The following is a 27,170-nucleotide window of genomic DNA, read 5'->3' as shown; positions in this document are numbered from 1 at the left end:
CTAAAGACTCTAAAAACCTGAGCCTGAGTGCTTGAGTACCCAAGCGTCGTATTGTCACTCATGAGCTTGAGTAGCCTGAGCATTTAGAAGCCAAAGACTCGAGAGTTCGAACCCGAGAACATAAGGGTCTCTGTACGAAGGCCAATTTGATGCAGTGATTATTGTGGCCCCAGTTACAAAGAGGTGCACTCTTTAATAATATAAAGGCGTGTTGAAAAAAAATAGTATAATTTTTCATCACTCTCCTCTTCCTATATAAGGTAATGATATCAGCGTATGATAATATTATTCTTCGAATTTGACTTAAGCATTAGAAGGGTCTTGTCGAGTAACTCATGATGAGTCATAATTTTGTCTGAAAACGATAAGGTGGTTGACTAGGAATGTGGCTCTGGTGCTAACCAAATGAAACTCCTCACTATCTTACATATCACAGAGAGCGTTAGTTGTCGAACCATAGAAGGGGTCCCAACGTTGACCCTCTGAAGTTCAAGTCAGTAATTGATTTTGAGAGAGGAATAATGAAAGAAACTATAGCAACAAGCATGTAAATTATATAGCGTCGCGTATTTCTGTATGTGGATGAAGACCTCCTTTTATAATATCACTGTTATGGTTGTGTCTATGCACAAATTATGAAACCCTTCCAAAAAATGATAGGTATAAAGTGACTCTGACACATTTCATAAAATGAGTCCGTAAATCTCTGTGATTTAATAGGCTGGAAGCTTCAAAAGTACAATTTATATGCAAAATATCCTCTATCCTCCGTGGCATAACATGCCAAAAAGCGTAATAATATGTTGGGCTATGGGCCCACAATAAATTATTTTCACCAACCAATCGAATTATTGGTATAATTTGACTGACCCTTACTCCCGAGAAGTACCAAGTCAATATTTATGAATGCAGCCGACGACTCAGCTTTCACTTAACTTCTTTATTTGAATTGTACGCGACCAGATGTCTAACTTGTCTTATCGGACCATACGTCTGATTAACCGGAGCACTTGATCAGGATAATTAATAATTGGCTCCATGCTTCATCATTGATTAAGAAATCAAGCTTCAAGGCTAGGCCGATTGAAATGTCAAATTGGATGAGCCCCTGGCTTAACATTTTGTCTACGTACAAGATTGGAACTCACGACTCGACCAGCCTATAGGTCCGATCAAATATTCTCTTGTTCTGAATGATATTTACCATCTTTGAATTTTGACTTCCAGTCAGTCAATCTCTTGTACTTTGATCCATCCCAAAGGGACCATCTCAAACACCTTATAAGTCATTTGACGCGTGTCAATCTATATAGATCCAGCTGTATATCGAAAATAACTTCGTCAGCGACTCCAAATGAAGCTATAAATTTCTACCGCATCATTATTATTTTTTTATAAAAAAATCATTCCTTTTCTAAAAATAACATCAAAACAAGTTCCATATTTTTTTATTCTAAAAACACCTTTATCCCAGTAATTCTGTGACATCCAGAGCGTACTACATCATCAAAATTGGCTCAACTTGATTAAAAATTTTACCCATAAAACATTATTATATTAAAATACTTTTCACTGAATGGATCATATATAATTTATCAAAGAGAGCCTTTTAATTTTTTTACTAACCGTTCTACTACCAAATTGAATATCAAAGCCGTCCGTCCCTAACAATATGGAAAATACTGTCTGTGACTGTACACTCGATCTGATTCTGAGCATCTGGATACGCTATAGATAATCAATCAGTAGAGATATAATTTAGATGATCACTAGCGACATAGCAATCTAGTTCTTGATCGTCTCGATGGATCTACCAAGCTCTGAGAATTGGAGAAGGAGAAGAAGGTGGATTAATGGAGTTACAATGCAGGGGCGTTAATGGCGGTCATTAATTAATTTAGAGTGGCGAGAGATGAGGAGGCGGAGGATGTTTCTTGGCCAAGTTATGCTTGTTGTTGTGCATCCACACCTTGAGCACCCTCCTCTTGACGCCGATCTCCTGGCAGAACTGCTGCACCACGCTGTCCTCCTGCTTCTGCAGCCTCCACCCGGCCTTCTCCGCGAACCCCAGCATCTTCTCCTTCTGCTCCGCCGTGAACTTGGTCCTGAACCTCTTCTTCATCATCAGCGCCGCCGGCCGCGCCACCTCCATCTCCTCCGACTCCGACGTCTGCTGCTGCTGCTGCAGAGGCATGATCATGCCGTGCGGGCCGGCCACCCGCGGGAGGAGGTGGTGGTAGTGGTTGGGGCCGGGGAGGAGGAGGCGGGGGGCAGACCCGACCGCCGCCTTCCTGGCGTCGGTCCCCCTGAGCTGGCTGAGCGGGCGGAGGTACTCCAGCGGAGAAGGCAGCTGCTCTTCGCCCTCCGCCTCCTTCCTGTGGAAGTTCCTGTGGCAGCCGCAGGCGGAGCACTTGAGCGCCTCCATGCTGCCCTCCTCCCCGCTGGGCATGAACTCGCCGCACCCGTCGGTCGCGTTCCCGCCGATGGACGCCGCGTGGTTCTTCAGGCACTCCCTGTACTTGGCCGCCGCTTTCCTACCGCCGCACTGCTGTTGCTCCTCTGTGCCGCCACTGGCAACGGGCAGCACTAGCAGTGGAGGAGGCGGAGGAGGAGGAGGAGGACCATTGGAGAGTACTTGATGATGGTGGTGGTGGTGGTGCAGGGGAGGACTGTCATGGACGCTGCTTATTGGGATCGCCATGTCCCCTCCATGCCCAGAAAGCTCCATTCCTTGTGCTCTTCCTGACAAGAGCAAAGGCACACAATTACAAACAAACAAAGAATTAAAGAGTAATGGACAATCGATCAAGGTCCTACTTGAGGAGAAGACAGAGAGACTAGCTAGGCTTTCCATCCATGGCGAAAACAACAAGAAGCTGCAGCAGCACCTAGAGCTCTCCACCTCATCGTCAAACGACACGCAGAGTCCATGATGCTTGGAGCCATGCAAGTGGTCAAGAAGAAGAAGAGGAGGAGAAAGATTGGGGAGGAATGGAGAAGGACGATTTGAGGGGTTGAGGTCGTGAGGCACTAAATAAGGGACCAAGTGAGGGAGCAGAAGGTGGCAAAAGGTGACTACCTTCGTCCTCAATATTTCTGCCAATTCATCTTAGGATCAACATAAAAAAACAGCCTTTGATATAGTAATTAGTGCATGAGATATGCTAGTCATTAGATTATTTCGAAGGACTAAGTTTATTTATAAAAAAAAAGACAATTTTTTTACTGGACAGTAAGACAAAGAAAGTTTAGCGAGTTGTCACCGAACAAAATAAAGTGTGGGGTGTTTGCTTTGCTTGCACTATCAGGAATCAAGCTCAAAGAGAAAGAAAGAGATAGAGAGTGTGTAGTGTCAGAGAAGAGCCACACAAGGAACAGAAACAGGAACAGGAAGAGGAACAGAAAACAGTCCCCACAGTCTGAATTTGAGGAACTTGAAGAAAGCTGGGTACTCGAATTTCCTCAGTAGGAAATGAAATGGCAGAAGCATGCATTTATGCTTGCTTTGCTTACTGCTGCAAATCCCACACCACAACTTAATTCTCTTCTCTGCTTATGTAGGAGGAGGTTGAAACAAATAAACAGACTTAACGTTGTTTTGATCATTTCTGTTCTTTTTCTTTGCTTGACTTTTGGCTGCACATGTGAGGAAAAGAAGATGGTGGCAGGAAGAGCTATAATAATGCAGGAGGGCCATGAATTGTCAACTTGGTTGGAGAATTGAGTCTCTTCTCCCATTTTTCAAATGCTTGTTTAGTCACACTCCTTACGGACAGCGCTTGGAAGTAATACAAGACTGATGTGTGATGGGACTTGCCTCAATTCAACCTCTTCTTCAAACATCCTATGATTACAATAACTTTTTTTCCCCTCATTACTTAGGTTGATATGTAAGTCCCAAGTATAGGTCATAGCTTAAAGGGCGTAAAATTTGAATGTTTAATTTTTTTCATATAAAAGACCTACGTTACGTTAGGATAACTATTTTTCATAATTTATCCTTTTTTAAAAAAATGTAGGATTATTCTAAAGGGAACGCTAAGGTGACTAAATTTTTTTTCTCCAATATATAAGCCCCAAGTACTTACGTTCATATGTAAGCCCCAAGGATCTTGATGCATGGTGAGTTGGCAAGACGCACGATAGATACATTTAGCGTTGAAGGTTTGATTATCTAGCAACATACTTTCGGATATTTACGGTGCTCAAAAACCTAGTGCATTAGGCCGTCGGGCTACGGACTGACTCGTTTCTTAAATTTATTAGATGGGTAAAATGTAAGGCGGACCATTCTTCCCAGATTAGTTTGGGCACAAGAACTAATACTTGGGGAAAAAAAATGTAAACCCTTAAGGGGTGTAGTTTAGAGTTATGTTCTCATAAGGATATTGAGAAATATTGAAAATTTTAACTTTTAAAATAGGATGAATATTTTTTAAATTTATTTTTTGATTATATGTTTATACTTAAAACTTATTTAATAAGTAAATTAAATAGAAAATTATAAAAAATGACAGCTCAATATACGAAGCTTCCATTGCTATGGAATATCAGAAAAGGATCGGAGTATTTTACTTTTCATTTTACAATAGACTGTTTTCACAACTCTAACTAGTAGTCTCAAGATCACATGACAATAATTTTACTATTACGCCAATACTTTTTCGGGAGAAAAAATTATCTACCCTCTAAATTAGTCTGGTGAAATTCGAACACAGATAATTTTAAAAAAAAAATCAAAATTTGAATCTTTGGTCGATTTTCTGAGCACGCATGAAGACCATCATCTACTTCAAAATTAATAGATAAAATCTAAAGACCTAGATTACCAATTATGTTCATATTTAAGTCATGGTATTTATACACTAATCCTTCCTTAAGATTAGTTGGGCGAAAGTCAGACACCTAAATTATTAAAATTTCAAAATTAATCCGGCAAAGTTTAAAGACCTAGATTACAAATTAAGGTCATATTTAATCCTTCTTTTCTTTTGGTATTAGTTTGTAGTATAAAGAGGGGGAAAAAATACTAAAGGGCTCCATCATGCATGGTCCCTCAGATTCATTATTCTTCGTCTGCTTTCTATGGCCCAGAAAATTCTCCAAAATGCTGAAAAATAAAGATCTGCACCACAATGCACTTCTGCTTTATCACAAGATGACAAGATTGAAGCCATGTCTGAAGAAGAGGACATGGAAACTTTTTAAGCTGGAATTTCATCACTGTTTGACTTGTCAATCCCTCAGATCACTGCATTTTTCTTTTGCTCATTTCTTCATCTTTACATCTATGTCACTTTATTCTTCATTATCCCCCTTTATTCAACCTCTTCATCCTCTCCCTCTTTTGTTTTTTTTGGATTCTTCTCCGATTCCACTGCTTTCAGTAATTCCTTTTGTCAGCTCTGAAGCCATCTTGAAGACTGAAAGTCATAATCAGTGTGTTAATTATGCTACAGTAGTAGATTAATCCTACTGATAAAGCTTATTTATTTATTTATTTATTTATTTATTTATTTATTTATTTATTTATTTATTTATCGAACTAGTTCAAACTTATTTATTATGTAATTCGAACCAAAACATTGTTCAAAATTTTAATTAAGCTCAACTATCAACCAACGTCGCTATTTTTATCATTTATGTTAATATTTTTATCTATTTATGAAATTTATACTATTTGAAGAGGAGCTTGCCATACGGTAAAATTATTATCATGTAATTTTATAATCACAAATTTAAATTAAAAAATAATCTTTTGTAATATAGGATAATACTATATACACTAAATCTAATATGATTCGAATTTCATCAACATCCATGTTGACCAGAGCTTTATGTATTATACTAGCTATTTTTTATTGTCATAAAATTTATACTATTTTTTATTTTTACCAATATTAAATCTCGAGAAAAAACATAAAATATCTATAAAATTATTCACGATTATTTTTCATATATATATATATATATATATATATAAACATATGAATATGTTTGTTTAGAGGCTTATGAAAATATTCATTAAGAGGCTCGTGAACTATCTAATTTCATTATGGACCAAACTCAAACTTAAGAATTATAGTTCGAATTGAGCTCGAACTGAGCCCGAACTTAGGAAAAAACTAATCGAGCCAAGCTCAAGTCATTTACTGTTCAGCTCAGTTACGTTCATTTACACCCCTACACCGGACTGTATTATTTTTTTTTTTACCATTATTGATAAGTAAATAAATGAATTTATTCATATAAATAAGCTTTATGAAACTCAACTTATTTGTTAACATCTTAAGCATTTATTACAGTCCTAAGCAGCAGCATTGAATGAGTAACGGGAGAAGAGGATGCAACAGCTGGTTAAAGCAAAACAGCAGTGCCCATTGAATGGAGCTCACAAGCTTTTTCTGAGTTTAATTTGTACATTAATGTGACTGATAAAGGTGATGTGCCTTTGTGTGTGTGGAGAGAGAGAGAGAGATTAGGAAGGAGAAGAGAAGCATGTTGTGAAGAATTAATTTGTGTTCATGCAAGAGGAGAAAAAGCGGAGGTTGTGGCAGTAAATCAAATTTAATAGATATTGATGTCACAAGAACACAACTCAAAGGGGTTCCTGTTTACTTAGCCAAATGCACATTCCTCGTAGAAGAAGGAACGGCAGTTACTACTCCCTCCGTCCTTATCCCCTCTTTAATGTTCTATTTACTTGAAAGCGTGGATCATATAAAAGGATGGAGTCCATGCGAATCGACACACTTTCTTCTGTTTATGGATAGATGGATTTTAAATTCATCTGCTGGACCATCGATCAAATTTAACTTCTTTTCTTATCCGCCGGAATCAGACGGAACCAATTTTTCATCTGTGGTTGCATCTTCATCTCGATCTCGCTACCGCCAAATCTCGATAATGGAGCAACAAACTGGCCTTGGCCTTGGCCTTGCTGTACTTTCTTATTCGACTATAATCTGAATGCATGAAAACTAAACAACCTATGCATATGTTTCCTATGATTTATAGTTTCTGTAATGTGCTATTGATCATCTGCACATGTGTACAAGTTACTAAAAAAAAGTCATTTACGATGAATTTTATGGCAAATAAAAAAAAATCATGCACAAATTTTTTCTGCGACAGACTTTGCGACAAAAACATCGTCAAACTTTGCGCCAAAAAATGTAAATTCATCATCAATTCTACGACAAATGTTTTTTTATCACAAAATTCGTTGTAATTTTACAATGAAAGCAAAATCGGTTGAACAATTCATCACATGCAAATATGCGACGAAAATAGATTTTTGGTTCTAAATTTGGTGACGAATCTCGTTTTTACTGCAGATTTACAACAAAATGGATTCATCGCCAAATATGCCACGAATATATTTCCTTGAAAATCTGCGATTTACAACAAAAATAAATTTATCATCAAATTTGAGATGAATTTGTTATCAATTTGCAACGAATATCATTTTTGTCACAGATTTGCAACGAAAATGATTTCATCGTAGATATGCGACGAATCCATTTTCGTTACAAATCTGGGACGAAAATTTTTCATTGCCAAATTTGCCGCAAAAGGCTCATTTTTTACCCAAAACCTACCCATTTCTATGTTTTGTCGTGTAAAGACAATACAACACATCTTATTCACAACATACACACCCATTTCCAAATATGTTTATAACATACACATCCAACATATCCTAATTTCATGATCATACACATCAACACTTCCTCTTTAACATTCCAAATCAAATCTAAATATAAGTCAAAACAAACATACAAGAAATCATAAGAAACAAGTCAAAACAAACATATCAAATTCATAAGTCATATTCATACAAGTAATCATACCCCAAAAATATCTAACATTCTCCAAGTTGTACAAGTCATGGCATCCTAATGAAAATATTCCATACACAAACATATCAAATCATTGTCCTGTTCTTTCATTGTAGACACTTCCTTCTTTTTCCATTATTCCTTTTTTCCTATAAACAAACAAATAAAATGTATCATTTAAAAAAAAACCTATAAACTAATACAAGACTTAATTGTAAATACTTACTTCCTCTAACATAGATTTTCAATTTCCACCCGCTTCCTTTGCCTCACCAACCATGTCCGAAACAAATTAACATTATTAATAAAAACTACAAAAATGGATGGTTCACAATCAAATAACAAATGTTCAAAAACACTAATTTTGAAACAAATAACATTTATACATAACAAAGTCATGAAAAACCATTACTACCACTACCATTATCATCATCACCAAAATATAAAGAAATATGACTTAGAACGGAGTCTATACTGAAAATGTCGCATTATGAGATCCTGTTGTTAATGCATTTCACTCATTTTCTGATCCCTTTGAAATATTATCCCCTTCAAATTACTATTCTCTTTAGTTAAGTTATTTATTTGTGTCCTTATTATTGGTGAGATGGAAGAAGATGTACCAGCAACTCTATGGGTTATGCTCAAAGAACTCATTCCTAATATCCTTCCGTTTTCGATCCCGCACTCACCTCTAGGCGCCTGGACCCCCTCCAATCCGGGCGCCTGGACCCTAACATGTACTGACCAATCAGAGTGTGCCACTTGATCCTAACGCTTATTGGGTTCGGCCCATTCTGGGCGCCTGGAGCAAATCTGGGCGCACGGATCTCCAGGTACCTGGAAGCAATCTGAGCACCTGGAACCAACTTTTCTAGCTTTTTTCCTGATTTAAAGTGTTAGTAAAAATACCCTACAACATAGAGTTTGCACAGTATAAAATAAATAGAATGATTATTAATTAGATAATGTCTTCCCAAGAGAAGGATCTAGTCATGGTCTCAGTTTAAATTTCCAAAATGGTTCTAAGCTGAACCGGCGCCTATAGCCCCTAACTGGGACTCGCTCTCACTAGAAATCTCTGCTCCGGTGCTTACCTCACTTACCACTTCATACCTACTTGAACTTTTCAGCCCACCAGGTGTTCCTGCCATATGCCCATCTAGACTTCAGCAGTTGTCAAGTGCTGCAGATTCAACTGAACTTCTTGCCAAATATCAGATTATTTCTTGACTTATTTGGACTTTGCGCCAGTTATCAGGTCCTCTAGACCTAATTGGGCTTCAGCCTGATATCAAGTCCCTATCTTTCAGTCTTGCACACTTGGTAGAAAGGTTAGACAACAACACATTTAACTTTAACATATTTGTCATATATCAAAACCTGATTATTAGTGCAACATGCACCAACAGTTAGCTCCTTCCCCGTTTCCTTGGTAAGAAAAATACTGTTGGAAATAATGAAATTGTTTGAAATAAATTAAAAAATTAGTAGAAAAGTTAAAAAATTACCATTGCGTGTATGCTCATCAATATTGATAGAGCCTCCTGTATATATCGCAAACGAGTCTCCAAAATTATAAGCTTGATTTGTTCTATTTTGTTAAATCTTTTGTTTGCTCTCCTTGATTGCCCAAAAATTGGAGATCCTGGTTCAATTTTCATCGGTGATGTAAGGTGTTTTTTTCCCTAGTCTTTGCATAATTAAGTACATGCAATGTGATCACCACATTTTATTTATTTCCATATATTCAGTCAGTTCCCAATTGAATGCCCGTTGAAATGGGAAGAAAAATAATTCATTATATATTTACTTTAATTTTATATCTAAACTATACCTTAAACTCGTTCTATCATAGCTCTTTTATGGGCGCTGGAGTGCTTGTATACATCATTGAAGCCCCTCCTCAATGGTTATTCACTATTATAGATGGAGTGCTTGTATAATAAATAAGTAAATTTTGTATATATTATTAAATTTGTATAATTTTATACCAAATTATTTGTGTATGTAGGAATGTGACCAGGGTCGGACCTTTCACGAGCCGAGAGAGGCGACCGCCTCAGGCCCGGCCCAGGAAGGGGCCCATTTTTTTTTTATTCTATAAAAAACACGAATGGTAAAAGATTAATTCGCTAAATCCTTTTCTTTTTTCTCTTGGCTCCGAGGCACGCCGCACGCACCCGACTGCGACAGAAACCTTCGAGGCGCTCATGCAGGGCAATCTAAGGTTCCCACCGAGGATATTTCGCTCAACGTCTTCGGCGGCGGGCAGTCAAAGATCTTATCCGTCAGATGCTCTATAAGGATATCTCCAGAAGGTTCTTCGTCGAGCAAGTTCTGAGTTAGTATCATTCAAACTTCCATCCCTGATCCCTGATCCCTCTTCCTCTCGCTTCTTTGGTTTTTTTTAGATCAGTATTTTGCCAACTGTCGAGATCAACTTTTCATGATTCATTGATTTGTTTGGTCAAGAACTCAAGATTTCTCAAGCTTTTGATTCTTTTAACCTAACTGTAGCTCACTAAATTTCATAAAAAAAACCCAGAGTTTTGGCCCAATTTCTCAAATATAATCGTGTCTAATAAAGATTCTTTTTACCCAAGTTTTTTTTAGAAAAAAACCTATAATTTCCCTCTCCGCTCTTACTTTTCTAATGATCTTCTAAAAAGTTAAGGTAAAGACTTGGTTTTTAGATCTCTCTAACGCATTTGCTAATCCCTTCTACAGGGCATCCCTAGAGAGGCGAGAAGGCATTTTAAGCCTATGCACATAGGCATAACGTTGCATCGCACCAACACTGCTAACATCACACGATTTTTCTCCGACGTCCAGTGTTCTTTCCAATTTCTTCTCCAATTTTCCAACATTCTTGAATCTTGATCCGTCAGCAGTGGGATTTGGACATTGGACAATTTGGTTAGATTTTATTTTTTGCATCATTTTCTGAATATTAAGTTTAAATGTTTAAATTTTAATCTTTCTTTAGACTTTCTCTGCTTTACTTTTGTATTGGATAATTGGATGATATTTCTCTTATTAGATCACAGAAAAAGGTTAGTTAGGTCATTGGATGGTATTTCTTTTCTCCAGCGTTCTTTTATCAGTTCTTGATCTCTGCTTTACTTTTTGTGCTATCATTTTCACATAATTTTTTTTCCTTTTATCAGTTCTAGTTTCAGGCTTATTAATTCATAATTGAACATGCAATTAGCTTACTTTGATGATTTTCTAGAAAAGGTTAAACTCCTTTTCATTTTTGATGATTTTCCATGCTATGTCTTTTACTTTGTAGTTTGTATCTATCACCTATTAGAAAATCAGTTTGGTCATCGAATCTTTTGAACTTGCAATTAGCTTATATAAATATATTATGTAAATTGTAAGATAATGTGTTTTCTTATTGATTGAAAATTTGAAATTAGTCTAATAGTATTCTTATATACATTGTTAGTTAATTGTAGCTGCCTCTTCTTATTAAATGTTGTTTGGATTAATCAATTTTTTATCAGAAAACTATCCAAAAAATCTAACATAATATATTGTTACTCTTGAATGTAGACACGAATTTTTGAGTTAATATTCAATTTTAATACCTTGTAGGTATAATAAAATAATATTGAAAATGCCTCCTAAATATATGTCTAGAGCTCAAAAGAGAAAAATGAAACAAAGGGACGAGGCATTAATTCAAAGTCAAGCTGGTGATATTAACAAATATTTTATTAGAAGTAGCAGAATAGAAAGAGAGGAATTAGGGGATAATTTGGTGATTGAAGAACAAAGTCAAAATGAAAATGAAGAATTAGTTGAGGCTGCCAATTTGATCGAGTCAAATGAAAACTTAGAAGAAGACTCTCAACATGAAAAATTAGATTCAACTCTGAATTTGCAGGATCCTGAAAATTGGAATAACATCAGTCAAAAATTGAGAGATTACTTAATATGGGTCCAAAAAGAGTGAATGATTTTTTGTTTCCTAAGGATAGTAACAATAGACATTTTGATTCATCGCATTATACACGGGTAATGACAAATAGACAAACAATAGATAGAAGATGGCTTGTATACTCTATTTCATTGGATAAATTATTTTGCTTCTGTTGCAAGTTGTTCAAGACTAAACAAATGATGAGTAGAATGGGGAATTTGGGTAATGATGGATATAAAGACCTGCGTAATATGCATAGAAGTCTTAAACAACATGAAGCTAGTAGAGATCATATGGATTGCATGATTGCTTGGGTTGAATCAGAAAAGAGGCTTAAAAAAATCAAACAATTAATTACAGTATGCAACTTCAAATCAACAAAGAAAGACAACATTGGAGGCAAGTGTTAACAAGAATAATCTCCATTGTGAAAACACTTGCTAAAAATACTTTGGCCTTTCGAGGGGATGATGAGAAACTTTATGTCGAGAATAATGGACTATTTTTGCAAATGATAGAAATGGTTGCTGAGTTTGATCCAGTGATAGAAGAGCATGTTCGACGTTGTGAAGCAAGGGAATCTCAATATACATATTTTAGTCCCAAAATTCAGAATGAATTGATGAAACTTTGGCAAATGAAGTGAAAAAGTCAATCATTGTAAAAGTTAAACATGCAAAATATTTTTTAGTAATACTTGATTGTACTCCAGATGCAAGTGATCAAGAACAAATGTCTCTAGTGCTACGATGCTTGGATGATTCAACAGGGACAGCAAAAGTAGAAGAATATTGGGTTGAGTTTTTGAAGGTGGATGACACATCAGGTCTTGGGTTATCAAGTGAACTTATGAATGTGTTAATTAGAGGTGGGCTTGACATTGATGACATAAGAGGAAAGGGGTATGACAATGGATCTAACATGAGTGGAATACACAAAGGCGTACAAAAAAGATTGCTTGAAATAAATCCTAGAACTTTTTATACAGCATGTGGTTGTCATAGTCTTAATTTGACCTTAGTTGATATGGTGGAATGCTATCCTAAAGCCAAGTCATTATTTGGAGTGGTGCAACGCATCTACACATTGTTTTCTTCCTCTACAAAGAGATGGACAATTTTTAAAGATAAGGTGTCTGGTTTGACTGTTAAGCCATTGTCACATACCCGTTGGAAAAGTCATGTTGAAAGTGTGAAAGCCATAAAAGAGCAAATTGTACATATAAGAGATGCTTTACTTGACTTGGCAGAAGTTGCTGAAGATTCTAAAACAAAGAGTGATGCTGAGACCTTAGCCCTATATGATCTTGAGAATTTTGAGTTCTTGCTTGGAATAGTAATCAGGTATAACTTGCTACAAGCAATAAATATCATGAGTAAGTTTATTCAATCTGAAGATATGGATATTAATATTGCGATCAATCTATTACAAGGGCTTGATCAATTTCTTGATGAGTTTAGAGAATAAGGGTTTGCTAGTTCCATGAATGAAGCTAAACAAATGGCAAGTGAAATGGGGATTGAACCTAAATTTCGAGAAAAACACATCATTCGAAAAAAGAACCAATTTGATGAAAGTGGCAATGATAATGTCACATGATCAGGTGAAGAGTCTTTTAGAGTTGAATATTTTCTATTTATAATTGATCAAGCTCGATCTTCTCTTCAAGTTCGATTTGAACAATTTAAACAATATCAAGAGATTTTTGGGTTTTTATTGAACTTGGAGAAGTTAAAGAGTGAGCCTTTAACTAGCTTGATGAAGTCTTGTATGAAGCTTCAACAATTTTTGAGTCACGATGGATGTTCAGACATTAATGGTGATGAGTTGCGTTCAGAGTTGATGGTCGTGAGATGCTATTTAACAAATGAAAAAAGAGCACTTGATATGCTACAATGTCTGGCAAAACTAAATGTTTTATTCCCAAATACTTGCATTACCTATAAGATTTTGTTAACCATACTAGTAACAATTGTATCGGCAGAAAGAAGTTTCTCGAAGTTGAAGTTAATCAAAAATTAACTTCGGTCAACAATGTCACAAGATAGACTGAATGAGCTAGCAATGTTATTGATTGAGAAAGAAATAGTCCGACAATTAGATTATGCAGATTTGATCAATATTTTTGTCTCTAAAACAGCTAGACGAGTACTATTTATGTAATTATTTAAAATATTTATTAACTTTTTATTGATGTAATATATTATTTTTGATTTATTTGTGTATTTTATGTATTTATTATTTGTAAACTGAACATTACAATTATTTATCGACAAAAGGGTCACTTTTTATTTTCGCTTCGGGCCCCGTCAAATACCGGTACGGCTCTGAATGTGACCTAGCCTACCAACCTACTTGTATAAAGGTTTTTCTTAAGGCCCATAAGAAGAAGGATGACACATTTGTCGATACTAAATCGAATGTCATATACGTAAGATTATTTATTTATTATATTTAATTATTTCTATCTTATTAACTTTAGTAATTGTGATCAAATTGAAAAATATTCATATTATATTTTTTCAAACAGGATCAAATGATAAATAGAGTGACTCAGACATCTCAGCCACCAGCAGAGAGGGGAGTCACAGCCTCTATCCATCATAGCACTAAATGAGATTCATTATGATGTTGTCAGTGGACGGACAAAAAAACTCCATCCTCTACGGCCTTGACTCCCAGGCCAAAGTCACATTTGATCGTTTGAAGACTCCTAGGGATCGTGATGGTTCCTTTTCCTCTTCTTCTAAGATACAGTCTTTAAGACAGAAAAAATCAAGAATTGCGCATTGAAATTGCCTCAATGGATAAGAAGATGAAATAATGGATGGCTGCTGGACGCAGACGAGAGTTGATGAGGATCGGAAGCGATGTGAGGATCATGATGCTTTTATGAACAAATTTCTAAACATTGTATTACTATATGTTTTAATAGTCCAGACTTCTAAACATTGTATTACTATATGTTTTAATAGTCCAAACCTATTAACATTGATGATTATTATTTACTTATTTCTTTTATCCAGTATTAAATTTGGTTATACATATGAACATTTTTATTTATACATAAATATGATATAAATCTATTGTATTTGATTTTCTACCGGAGATTTTCTATTTCTATTTTATATATGGATGTATTATTTTGATTATGGATTATTAATAGTATAGTTTTTTTTCTATTAAATTGTTTGTATGGATGTTGGATTATGTTCAAATATTGTTTGTTGTAAATAGGGATGTAAACTAGCCGAACCGAGCCGAACAGTATTAGGCTCGAGCTCGGCTCGTTTAAGTTATATTCGGGCTCGAGCTCGGCTCGAGCTCGAATCGATCTTTTATCACAAGACTCGAGCTCGGCTCGTTTTAGAATTATCAAGCTTGCGAATAGTTCGAGCTCGGCTCGTTATTAGCTCGATTATCAAAGTTAACGAGCCTAACTCGTTAAGCGAGCTCGGGCTCGTTTAGAGCTCGTTTTTTGTTCGTTTTAGAGCTTGTTTTTTGGCTTATTTAAAGCTCATTTTAAGGCTCGTTTTAGAGCTCGTTTTTTGGCTCGTTTTAAAGCTCAATTTTTTGGCTCGCGAGCCTATAAACGAACATGTTCGTGAGCTCATGAGCCGAATATCCTTAAGCTCAAGCTCGGCTCGATAAGATAAACGAACAAACTCGAACGAGCTTTTTACTGAATCGAGCTCCGAATAGCTCACGAACTGTTTGGTTCATTTACATCCCTAGTTATAAATAGTTGTGATTGTTTCTACTATGGATTATAAAATGTACTTGTATTGTGAAAATATGTTTGATGTGTCGATTGTGCAATGTGATTGTATAGATGAATGTAAAATATGTTTGTGTGGACTATGAATGTCATCGTTTGTGATGATTTTATTTATATATAAAAATTATAACTAGGATAGAGCCTAATTCAGGTTTATTGGATTGATTTTGTTTTTGAAATCCCGACGGAATACCTCTGTCCGATAGTAAATATCAAAAGATTTACTGACAAAATATCGTAGTCTGTCGATAAATCTTTTGATATTTACTAACGGAATCGGTATTCCGTCAATGATTATTGTTGGAATACTGTATTTTGTCGGTAATCCTTTTATAATTTATCAACGGAATCACCTATTCGTTCCGTTGGTGGTTATCGACAACCACTGACGCAATAGGCGATATTTGCTATAGAAATTATTTTTTCATCGAAAAATACCGACGGAGTTTATTTTCCGTCAGTAAGTATTTCTCAATGGATTATCTCCTGATAAAATATTTTTCATCATAATTCTATTACTAAACTCTTATACCAACAAAATTACGACAAATTTCCACCAATAAAACTATTTATTTTTTTAATGAAAATACCTTCAATTCAAATCATATCAATATTTTAAAATTCTATAGCCGAAATTTTTAACATACAAAAAAACTAATACTAAATATTTATTTTAAATTTTAGTTTTTTAACCTTTATACTTTTAAAAAAGTAAAAGTACAACATTTTTCTAAACAAATAAGTCCTTAAATGTGCACATGCCTCAAAGTTTATCATAGGAAACAAAAATAAAATTTGATCTAAAAGAAAAAAAAAATTGTCCCAGCTCAAATGTTGTCTAGGAGGCCATCTAATTTCATTACTCAAGTACCCATCCTCCAATAAACCTTAATTTCACCCTTCTCTCTCTCTCCTTGAATCTAAAATTAAGAATTTACATCGCTACGCTTTTTAAATTTATTTAATAGGTAACATATGAGACCGAACTATTTATGGATTAGTGGAATTGTAATATCTAGATAAATTTACATGGTTTAGCTTCTACACTGCATTAGGAGAAATAAATTCCTAATCAATATATTTCCCTTTTGGAAGAAAATAATAAACCTTAATAGATGGAAGTTTTGGATAAAAATGATAGATTATTACCTCTTGCAATATTATTATAAATTTATCACTTCTCTAATAAACTAGACTCCTCATTTATGATGAAAAGACTTATATTCATGTGGTAGTCCTTTGAGTACAAATACACTCATCAGTCAGTATTCAAGTCCCGTCCAAGGCATAGTCAAGGTCCCAGACTAACGTCTCTCTTTTATCAGGTATCTTCAAATATTATAAATAAAACATTTCTATATAAAAATTATTTACTCACTTGGTTAACCTTGTATAAAATCGATCAACGTCAATTTAGAAAGGTCAAAATGAATATCCACTAAATGACTACTACACGATATTAATAGTCATTTTAAAACGATTTTGGATAAAATCATTGTCACATTTCAATCAAGTTTAAGTAATTAGACTAAGTTAGTAAATCTTTTTTATATATATAATAGTGTACTATCTATAATATTTTTAAATAAGTTGAATCAATTTATTTTAGCACCATTATTATTAAATATTATAACAATTACTGTATAGTTATTATAATAATGTAGAAATAAGAATATTTTTTGGAATAAATAATATATTAAGATGTAATTTTAATTTTTTAAATAAAAGATGCCTTTTTAATAATTATAATAATTTTTAATTTTGTGTGATGGTGAAAAGCTCATCTTACTAGTGTGCTCCCAAGCCCATCAACCAGCCGGTCCAGCCCGCCGTACTATAAAAACGCAGAGAGCAGTTCCCCCTTCCAATCTGATCAAAAACCCTATTCGCTGTTCCTCTCCGTACCTTCTCCCGTTTGACCGTTTCGCTGCTCGATCTCCGCCTCTATTAGTCGTCTCTTACCATGGCGGATTCCGAAGTGCAGTTGGCTGTTGATCAGGCCGCCGCAGAAGAAGTCAAGTCTTCGCCAGGAGTGAAAGTCGACGGATACAGCGCCGCAGCCGACGAGACCGTAACTGTCGGCGAAAGCCACAAGCGGAAAATTGAGGATCCGGAGTTCCGTGACGTCGGTGAAGAGACGCCGCTCAAGAAGCAAGAAGTCGCAACCGATTTCCCCGCCCTAGCTGCCGCCGACGACCCTAGATCGGGCGAGGGAGATATCCCCGAAGGTGTGTCGGTGGATGGCTCTGGATTCTGTTTTTTTGGATCTTTCGTGATTTGATTACTTAGTGGTTCTTCTTTTCGGGTTGTATCTCATTGGTACACTAATTGTGCAGCGGATGTCGTACAAACGGACGATACAGAAAATGACAACCATAAGGTAGAGGTGTCTGAGGCCGCTGAAGTGAAAACCGATAACCAGATGCAACGTGAAGATGCAGAAGTCAATGGTTCGTTTGCCTCTTTTCTTTTGGTAGTTTTTGAATTTTGAGTGACTTCTATGGCTGGTTGTTTGATATTTTAATGAAATGGTTCCATGAATCTGTATTGGCCTGGATTTTTTTTTTTAACTGTATACTTTCAAATAATGAAATCATGGATATATACACTACTAACATGGAGTGTGACGTGGATTGATAGATGAGTTAATGACATGGTTGCTTGTGGTTGTTTAGTCTCTTTCTACATTCTTCCATTTATTGGAGGGTGGATTTCCTTTGTTTGTTTTTAGCTTTGTTTGATTTTAAGATCAAACTGGTGGCACTTGTTAACAGATGCCGTTGCTTCTGACACCGGCAAAGAGTTACAAGAATTGGAAACTAAACCAGAAGAAAATGGTAAGGTTCTGCCTGAAGAAAATGTCGAGAGTGTCGATGCACCTTCAGCAGATGCAGTCATAACAACTCGTAAAATTGAAGTGCCTAACAATAAGGTACTTCCTTCCTAGTATTTTTTTGATATCTTCCTATAAATTGTGTTTTTTTCAATTAATGTCCTGAATCTCAAATGTTTTCAATACATGTCTCTTAGTTTATTCTTGTGTATTTGAATTTGTTCAAGAGCTTCAATTTGCATGTTATGTCAATTTAGATAACTTCATCTTATGTTTTGGAATGACCTAGCTTTTCATCTCATTTGTAATATGAATGGATGGTTAGGTTTGGGTGTCCTGCAATATTCTTTGATAAGTTGAGATGGTTGATATCAGTGTTGTTATCACACCATGTTGCTTGTAAAAGGAAAAGTTAAATGAACAATAATGGATTCAGGATAAACTAGAATGGAACAGCAGTGAGGCAATCCAAGGACATTCATAAGAACAATGGAACATGTTGCTATACTAAACAATCTAATAATTAATTTATCTACCTCCAACATTACAATAATGAATCTGAAAGAGAGATCCATATTAACTTTATCCCTATGTTGGCTAATTTTAGTTAGAATCAAATATGGCATCATTGTCTGTCAAGCTGATTGCATTTGTGGCAGACATAGTGGAAAATAACCTCTTGTTTTCTATCTGTATTGGGCTGTGTGATGCCTGGCAGTAACTTTATTCATCTGTTGGTTATTTTTTTTACATATATTTAATATGAATTTGTGAAGATAAATTTTCTTTGCATAACATTATTACTGTCAAGCTGATTGCATTTTGTGGCAAACACAGAAAGTAACTGCTTTTTTTCTCTTTATCATGTGCCCATGTTAAACATTATGTTATGCATTCATAGATTGATTGGAATCTGATATGGAGTGGCATTATTTCCATTTTCTTTTGATTTATCTTAGCAATTTTTTATAGTCGACAGGTTGAATGTGCTACATAACATGGATGCTTGTCCAATTATAGCAGATTAGTGGTTTGCAAAGCAACATGTGTTCTTTTTTTTACTCCATAATAATATACTACATAACAATCAGTTTCATCAAGTTGGAGATTTGGCATGGAAAAAGACATTGAGTTTCTCTAATTGTGCTCATTTGAGAATGAGATTTATTGATGAAACATCATATACAGGTTGGTGTTCTTATTGGGAAATCTGGTGAGACAATAAGATACCTGCAATACAACTCAGGTGCTAAAATTCAGATAACAAGAGATGCTGAAGCTGATCCAAGCTCTAATTGTCGGCCAGTGGAACTAATTGGGTCCCTGGACAGCGTTAACAGGGCTGAGAAACTCGTAAAGGATGTCATTGCTGAGGTCTGTGTGGTGATTATTTGCAAATCCATCTTGGCTTATGTTCTATTATCATGATAAATTTAGCTACATGCCTAACTCTTGAATTGCTTCCTAATTGCATCCCACATCTTTTTCTTCTTAGGCTGAGGCTGGTGGTTCACCATCCCTTGTGGCCAGAGGTTTTGGTACTTTACAATCTGGTGGAGAACAGTTTGAAATTACAGTGCCAAATGAGAAGGTACACGTAGTCCATATGCATTTATTTTTAGATAACTTTTCTTGATTAGTTTGTGTTTTCCTTGGTATAGGTAGGTATAATCATAGGCAAGGGTGGTGAGACTATTAAAAATCTACAAACTAGATCTGGTGCTCGAATACAGGTAGTGATATTAAAATAAATCATTTCCCTTGAATTTAATAGTGGTTAATTTTAACACATTGATAACCAATTGCTTGGTTTGTTTCTACCTTATTACTTCTGCTGTTAGTTAATTCCACAACATCTACCTGAGGGTGATGCATCAAAAGAAAGAATTGTTCGTGTAACTGGAGACCAAAGACAAATTGAATCTGCCAAACAAATGATCAAGGAAGTAATGAATCAGGTCTGCTATGCAGTATTCTCTCCTTTTAGTTGATTTACTAGACTATTATACGCTAGTTATATTTCACCTGTATTAAATCTGCCAAAGAAATGATCAAGTAATGAATCAAATCTTCTATGCGTTATTCTCTCCTCTATCAGTTGATTTGCTAGACTATTATACATTTAGCTATATTGCACTTATATTTGGTGGGCTTCCCCTCTAAGTCGGGGATTGGTGATAGTGGTTATTTATTTTCTAAGATATTTCTTATGTTCCAGAGTATATATCCATTTGACTTCAATTGGAATAATTGTTGAGGATTTTACATAAATTCTTACTTTATTATCTTGGGAATCATTGTTTGTCTGGACTTGTATATCAGTAAGAAAAGTATGAATTGCTAGAATATACTATAAGGAATTAATTCAGAACTGCAGTTCAATGAAACATATAATGGCCATCGAGTGCTTTAGGAAAATGTCTTAATCTTGCAAGTACCCTTCAGGTCTGCTGAATTGAAGCTCAAGCTCTTTTACCCTTATGTTTTTTTTTTTGTAGTTTTATGTTATGAATATTAGGCATGAGATCCATGCAAAGCCTTTTTCTTATAATAGCCCAGAAGTATTATCTTTCCCTTGGTTGTTACCTTTTGTAAGTAAATGCTATTCTATTTGATCATCTCTACCTCTTTAGAACGACTTTCCGTTTTCATGGAGATTGGAACTATACTCTAATTGAGAAATTTGAGAAATGAGAGTTTTTTGTCGAAAAGTCTTAACAGTTACATGATCAATGTAAAGCCTGCTTGCTGCCAATTGCAATGGTTTAATTGTGCTGAAGATGCCAATTTGGAATTGGTTGGCTTTCATAATGCAGATTTCGCTATGCTTTTCAATTGAGGTCTACATTGCTCTCTTGGTGTAGAGAAAAAACTTCCATTTCTCACTGTCATCCACTGAAGAGAGATAAGTGGCTTTAATCTTTCCATTGAAGAAGCTTTATAGTTGGTAAGATTGCTTGGACTTGAGATCAAGTTTATATTGTAGAAGCATCATCGTAATGTTGGTGTTATTTAGTACCATGGATGCTCCCACATTTACCGTGTACAAAGAAACATGAAAGTCTTCATAACTTATTAGTCATAAGTGGTAGAATGGTGGTCAATATGCAGAATATGTGTGTCCATTACACGAAAAAGTTGTAGAATCTTGTTCTCCTGGTCACATGAAACCCACATCTTGCTCCGTGAACATCAACATTGTCCAGTGACCATATTCAGATGATTTACTGGAATGTGCAATATGGTACACTAATTCTATTTAACTATTTTTGTGCATTAAGTCAGAGTTTATAGTTTTCTTTTTTAATGATAAATCCTATGCATAGTATGCCTTGCCATGTTTTAGTTGTTAGCAGTTGAGATTATTGAGGGCTATGGTACATTTTCCTTTTCATATGAAAATATAGTTTTGATTGGAAGTCACGGACAATGAGATCCTTTAGACAGAGTGTTATTCTGTCATTTTGTCTCCGAAGACTCTAAACTAAAGTTATGATCATTTTTTTTTTACTTTTAATACTTGCTTTTGTGTAATTGTTAAACATTCGAAGTGTCTTGTGTATTCTACAAAATCTAATAATCTTTTCAATCTCTCAAATTCCATGAGAGATTAAGCTATTGTATTACAGTGTGTTATATTTAATACAAAGTCAATCTTGTTTAAGGAATTAAGCTATTGTTTGCATAATCTTCCAAGTTGTTGACTTCATGAACAAAGTCTGATGGCCAGATAGAACTTGAAATTTTACTAGTCTGGATTGACAGAAGTAGACTGCAAATTACACGGAATATTGTTTAACCTATTTTATTGAATCATTTTTAGCAGTTTTTTCGGAGCTGTATTTTCTACTCCACATTATGACTTGGCGAAGGTATTGTCTTGGTGTATTAGTTTGCTTATGCTCATTTATAATTCATGTGTGCCTATCTATCGTGTATAGTACCATAAAAAACTTATTACTACACTCAACAATAGTTTACTAAGAAAGTGATAATGGATGTTCGCTGCAGAAAGGATAGCTAATTTACCTTGAAGAAATTTGTTTCTCATATTGTTCTTAAGCTTATAGTTTCTCACAACCGTTTATGTTGTCAACAATAGCAATCCTTCTAGTGACAATTCAAGTAGTTTATAGCTTGCAACAGCTTCCATGTGTTCATGCCTTGGGTTGAGAGGAGTTATTTATCTCAATTCATACTTTTCCTCTATATCAGATTTATTTTGGCATTGATCTGTAATTTGATCCAAAATGAGTGAGTTATCCCTCTATCTTACTAATTGATTCAATTTTTACTGAGCATTAACAGAAATCACCACTAATTAGTTTAGATACTTTTTTATAGTTGCAGTATGGTTTGCCGAGCTACATCTGTGTTTTATTTTTGTGGTCAACTCCAATGTATCCACAAATAGATATTTCAGAGTGCTTGCTGCTTATGCTGTACCATCTTCAGTATGCTGGATGGTGCAGTGCACAAAAATTGTTTATTTGTTAGATTAAATATTTGTTTAATCAATCTCTTCTTATTCATGAATTTTCAGTTGATTTATAATTGTGGAGAACTTTACTCTGACCATTATGTCTGCACCTTATTGCATTATCCTATATTATATTGATAGTGTTTAAGATTGATTCACTGTATTATATCTGCACTATACTGTCTGTAAACTCATTGTCCTAATGCCTACATTGTTGGTACTTCAGTAGCAATTTTTTTTTTAATGCTGATACAAATTGGTGGTAATTGGGATTGCACCTTGTTTTTGTTAATATTTATATCTTAACTGAGTACGATGTCAGCAGGCACCTAGACCATCACCTCTATCAGGTTACAACCAACAAAGTTATCGTCATCGCGGTTCAAATTCTCAGCCCCATTGGGGAGCTCAGGCAAATTCTCCAGCACAACCTGCAGGCTTTGAGTACCAGCAACGAGGTACATACCCACCATCACAGTCAGTTCAGTACCCTCAACCTTATGGTGGCTACTCGCAGCAGTTTGCTCCACAAGGTGGCTTTAGCAATAATGCTGGTTGGGACCAGAGATCATCAGCCTCTGCTCATAATGCTCCAAGTAGCGGATATGATTATTATGGCCACAGTGGTTTTCCTTCAAGAACACAAACACCGATGGCCAATCCGATGTCTGGGCCATCTCCTGCACCTATGAACTATGGGCAGTCTCAACCTCCAAATTATGGGCATTCTGCTCCCTATGGGCATCCAACTCCTACACAACAAAACTATGGTCAAGGATATAATGACCCCCGATATGATACTCAAGCACCAGGTCAGCAATTTTATAACCAGCAGACTATGGGATCTCAATCAAATATCTATGGCCAAGGAACTGCTCCCCAGTCTGGTTACAGCCAACAACCATCATATAACAAGCAAGCTTATGGTGCACCTCAGGAGGGACCTACTTATGGTATGCCACCACGAGGAAACCAACTTGGAGATCCAACTTATCAGGGTCATGCACCATCATATGGATCTGCTCCTCAGCAATATCCTTATGGATCCAATGCAGCTTCTCAATCAGTGCCTGCTTACAATCAGACTTATGGACCTGTATCTGGTGCTGTAGATGGGTACGCTCAGACAACATCGGCAACTTTTGGACAAGCACCGGGATACCCTCAACCAACAGCCTCACAACCTTCTGGTTATGGACAGTACCCCACACCCCAACCAGGTTACAGCGACCCTGCTGCAGGTAATACTAATTATGGGTATCATGGTGGTTCTGCAGAAGCAGCTTACAGCAGTAACGCCCCAGCTTCAGGTTATGGTGCTCCACCAGATGCAGGCAGCCAGCCAGGTTACGCTCAGCAGCCAGCAAATCCACCTGGGTATCAGTACGATTCTACTGCTCCATATGCTCATCACTGATGCAGTTATATAATACTGCTAATCTTTAGTTACCATATATATGATTTTAAACTTTTCAACATCTGTGCTGGGAAATGATTTCAGCTTTTTGGCATCTGTGCCAAGCGGCTCCAGGCTATTCCCTTGTTAACTATTGCTCAGAGTAGATCATTTTGTCTGTGCTAAATACTCAGTATGAAAACTATTGCCTTGGACATTAGCCTATCTTTTTTACAATGGCAGTTGGACTTTGTAACATGCCAAATAGAGCTTATCAGGTTTGTGCCTTTTTCCACTTGTTTGTGAACAAATGTAGTTTACTTTGGTGTGTACTGAGGACAAGCGTTGCTTCTTCTCCCTATTCTGGGTAAACTTATCTCCTTTGGTGTGTACTGAGGGTAAACGTTTCTACTCGTTGTCGACCTTGCAGTGTTTACTTTTTTTTTTTACTTGTCTTTTCAAGTTTATGATAGATGATGTTTAGTAGAACTAATGATGCCTACAATAGATACACTTCATAGGTATATCCATTCTATCTAATTTTATTTGATCAAACAATTGAACAAGCAGCGCAGATAACTTTGAACATTGATTAACCAACGATACAAATTGATTTTCGACCATCAGTCTTCATCAAAACCTCTTTGCAAACTCCATATAGATCAGTACGATCATCAACAGTTGCTTCAAGTGGGTTCCTTTGGCTCTCCTGCAACAATTAGCATATGCAGTCATCCATACATTACTTAAATGCAATCTTTAAAGTTCGATATACACCTGCATGAACTGCCTTGTTTGAATTTTGAACAATAAAAAGTTTTTTAACTGAAGTGATAAACAACCTGCAAAAACAAAAAAAACAAAATTCAAGCATGCATTACTTCATGTTATCTGTAAATGATTAAGCTATTTCAACATATGCATACTCCCAAGGGATATCACCAACAAGCATCTGATCCCCCTCATTATCCTCGTAGAGAAGAATGAAGTCATCACTGAAATCCTCTTCACTTTGATCCTCAAACTTTTTTGAATAATTGACTGAAAACAAAAATGTTTTTGATTACTTACAGTGCATATACATAAGTCAGTTTATGTATGCACTTGAACTTCAAATGCTCATTAATCTCACATATTTACCAGAGAGGAAGTTATGAAACAATTTACTGAGGGCACGCAAAAGCGATCGATAGCCATCGTGAGCCTTAATGTTGACCTTTCGACCGACACTGTATCCTTCCATCTTCACTTTCACAAACACTGATTGAGCCTTGTCATTCATCTCCTTCAACTTCAGTCTTTTCGGGTCACTTTTGCTTTCTTTCATCTCATGATCAAACTTCCACAGGTTTAGAGTGTCTACATTGTTCTTTCGATGAGCTTTTACCGGCGGCCAACCGACAACCGGAAGCAACAATGATCCATCAACCCTATTATGTACACAATTTGAAAAATACACAATCATAATATTTGCATGCATGATCTCAAAAATTATTGATTGGGATATATCTAGGAAGAAGTTGGCAATGATTACATGCATATTCATGTGGTGGCCGATTGCTCCAAAGAATCCTTCACTTAATTATATTTAAAACCCTACTAACAATTGCCTATTGTTAATCAACAATCTAAATTCCTCTTGTTAATAACATTAGTTAACTAGTATACCTTGGTAAGAGGGAAGACGACGACGATGAGGGTGGAGAACTGGTCGTAGTGCGGTCGTGCTTTCGGTGGGCTAATTGCTCCAAGACTGCCTTGTGTTGGCGAGCGGCAAGGCTCCATGGATGAATGAATCCATTGTGGAGTAGTGTTTCAGGTAACGGGGAGATCGCCCATGTCTTGCAAGTAGCTTTGCTGCTGGTTGTAGTTGTGCCTGAAGCAGTAGTAGAACTAGTGATGCCTAGGCTGAGTTCGAGGCCATGGTTTGCCAATGAGAGATCGGCTTGAGAAGGGAGAAGTTCAAATTTTAAGCTTCCCTCCTCTTGCCTCGGAGGGTGATCAAGTTTGAATTGGGTACTAGACTTCATGGTAGATCTCATTGCCAAGTTTTGGGAAGAGCTAAAGAAATGGCTATCTAGATATATATAAGATGTGAGGACTTCACTAGGGTTTACGATATATATCGACTTGAGAAAGATAGGAGGAGGGAGAGAGGCAAAGTTGGATATTGTTGGATGCACACAAGCATGAAGGGGGAATCCTATAAGTGGTCCTACATATATTAGACTAGTCGAAAAAGAAGCCTACATAAATTCTATGGAGGCCCCTCTATAGGATTCCCATTCCATAAGCACAAACTTTGTTGATTAAATTGATCAAATATTTGATTTGACCGGATATTCGAATTATTTTCCCTAAAAAACATCTGACACCACACCTACTAAGATTAACCAATAACCCCTGAACCTCATATATATAAATTTGTCTTTCTTGGGTAAAAGATATGAAGATTTAGGTTTACTTGGGTGGAAAGGTAGAGAAAAAAAAGTTTAAGAGTATAAGAATTCTACATTTTTGTATCGGAATAAAAAATCATTGCTTATCAAATTTTCTATCTAGCCAAGAAAAAAATTCAACAAAAGATAGAAATAAATTCACTATCTATTTTAAATATGTAAAGTAATTCCCAATATAGCAGTAAAAGTAAATTCCTATTGAGATAGTATCTACGCAAGCCAAAGCACTTGCTATTTGTCGGTTATCATCACCTTCACCTTCCCTTTCCTCCCAAAAAAAGCTCTAAAATTAAGTTGGGTTAAGAACACAAGAAGAGTTCATCTTTTGCACTAATCATTGCTGCTACAGACCAAAACTTGCTCGGTCAAGAGGGTGAAGCGTGCTGGTACTTGTGTCTGCACCACTTTTCCTCAAAACCAAAAAAGAACACACTTAGCACTGAAAACACTTT

The 27,170-nt window shown here is 35.9% G+C and overlaps 4 protein-coding genes across 4 annotated transcripts; 2 read left to right on the top strand and 2 right to left on the bottom strand.

Annotated features, from left to right (window-relative positions):
• Positions 1–1,733: 1,733 nt before the first annotated feature.
• On the bottom strand, positions 1,734–3,103 carry LOC122014388 (zinc-finger homeodomain protein 3-like). Its single transcript, XM_042570613.1, has 2 exons — positions 2,818–3,103; positions 1,734–2,742 (listed from the first exon to the last, which is right to left on the bottom strand). The coding sequence occupies exons 1-2, from the start codon at positions 2,852–2,854 to the stop codon at positions 1,898–1,900; spliced, it is 882 nt and encodes a 293-aa protein (XP_042426547.1). The 5' UTR covers positions 2,855–3,103; the 3' UTR covers positions 1,734–1,897.
• A 9,401-nt stretch (positions 3,104–12,504) lies between these two features.
• LOC122013646 lies at positions 12,505–13,239 on the top strand. The gene has a single exon (XM_042569892.1). The coding sequence runs from the start codon at positions 12,505–12,507 to the stop codon at positions 13,237–13,239; it is 735 nt and encodes a 244-aa protein (XP_042425826.1).
• Positions 13,240–17,401: 4,162 nt separating this feature from the next.
• LOC122016016 (far upstream element-binding protein 1-like) lies at positions 17,402–24,479 on the top strand. The gene is made up of 8 exons (XM_042573144.1): positions 17,402–17,778; positions 17,887–18,000; positions 18,325–18,482; positions 19,572–19,757; positions 19,879–19,974; positions 20,045–20,116; positions 20,225–20,341; positions 23,189–24,479. The coding sequence occupies exons 1-8, from the start codon at positions 17,514–17,516 to the stop codon at positions 24,278–24,280; spliced, it is 2,100 nt and encodes a 699-aa protein (XP_042429078.1). The 5' UTR covers positions 17,402–17,513; the 3' UTR covers positions 24,281–24,479.
• On the bottom strand, positions 24,349–26,423 carry LOC122016017 (auxin-responsive protein IAA25-like). The gene is made up of 5 exons (XM_042573145.1): positions 25,928–26,423; positions 25,400–25,689; positions 25,186–25,300; positions 25,037–25,101; positions 24,349–24,968 (listed from the first exon to the last, which is right to left on the bottom strand). Exons 1-5 carry the CDS (start codon positions 26,299–26,301, stop codon positions 24,946–24,948), a joined length of 867 nt encoding a protein of 288 aa, XP_042429079.1. The 5' UTR covers positions 26,302–26,423; the 3' UTR covers positions 24,349–24,945.
• Between the last annotated feature and the right edge of the window lie 747 nt (positions 26,424–27,170).

Source organism: Zingiber officinale, chromosome 8B, assembly GCF_018446385.1.
Source record: "Zingiber officinale cultivar Zhangliang chromosome 8B, Zo_v1.1, whole genome shotgun sequence".
NCBI classification, from domain to species: Eukaryota; Viridiplantae; Streptophyta; class Magnoliopsida; order Zingiberales; family Zingiberaceae; genus Zingiber; species Zingiber officinale.
The sequence above is the reverse complement of the archived record's forward strand: the minus strand, read 5'-3'. Positions and strand labels throughout refer to the sequence as shown.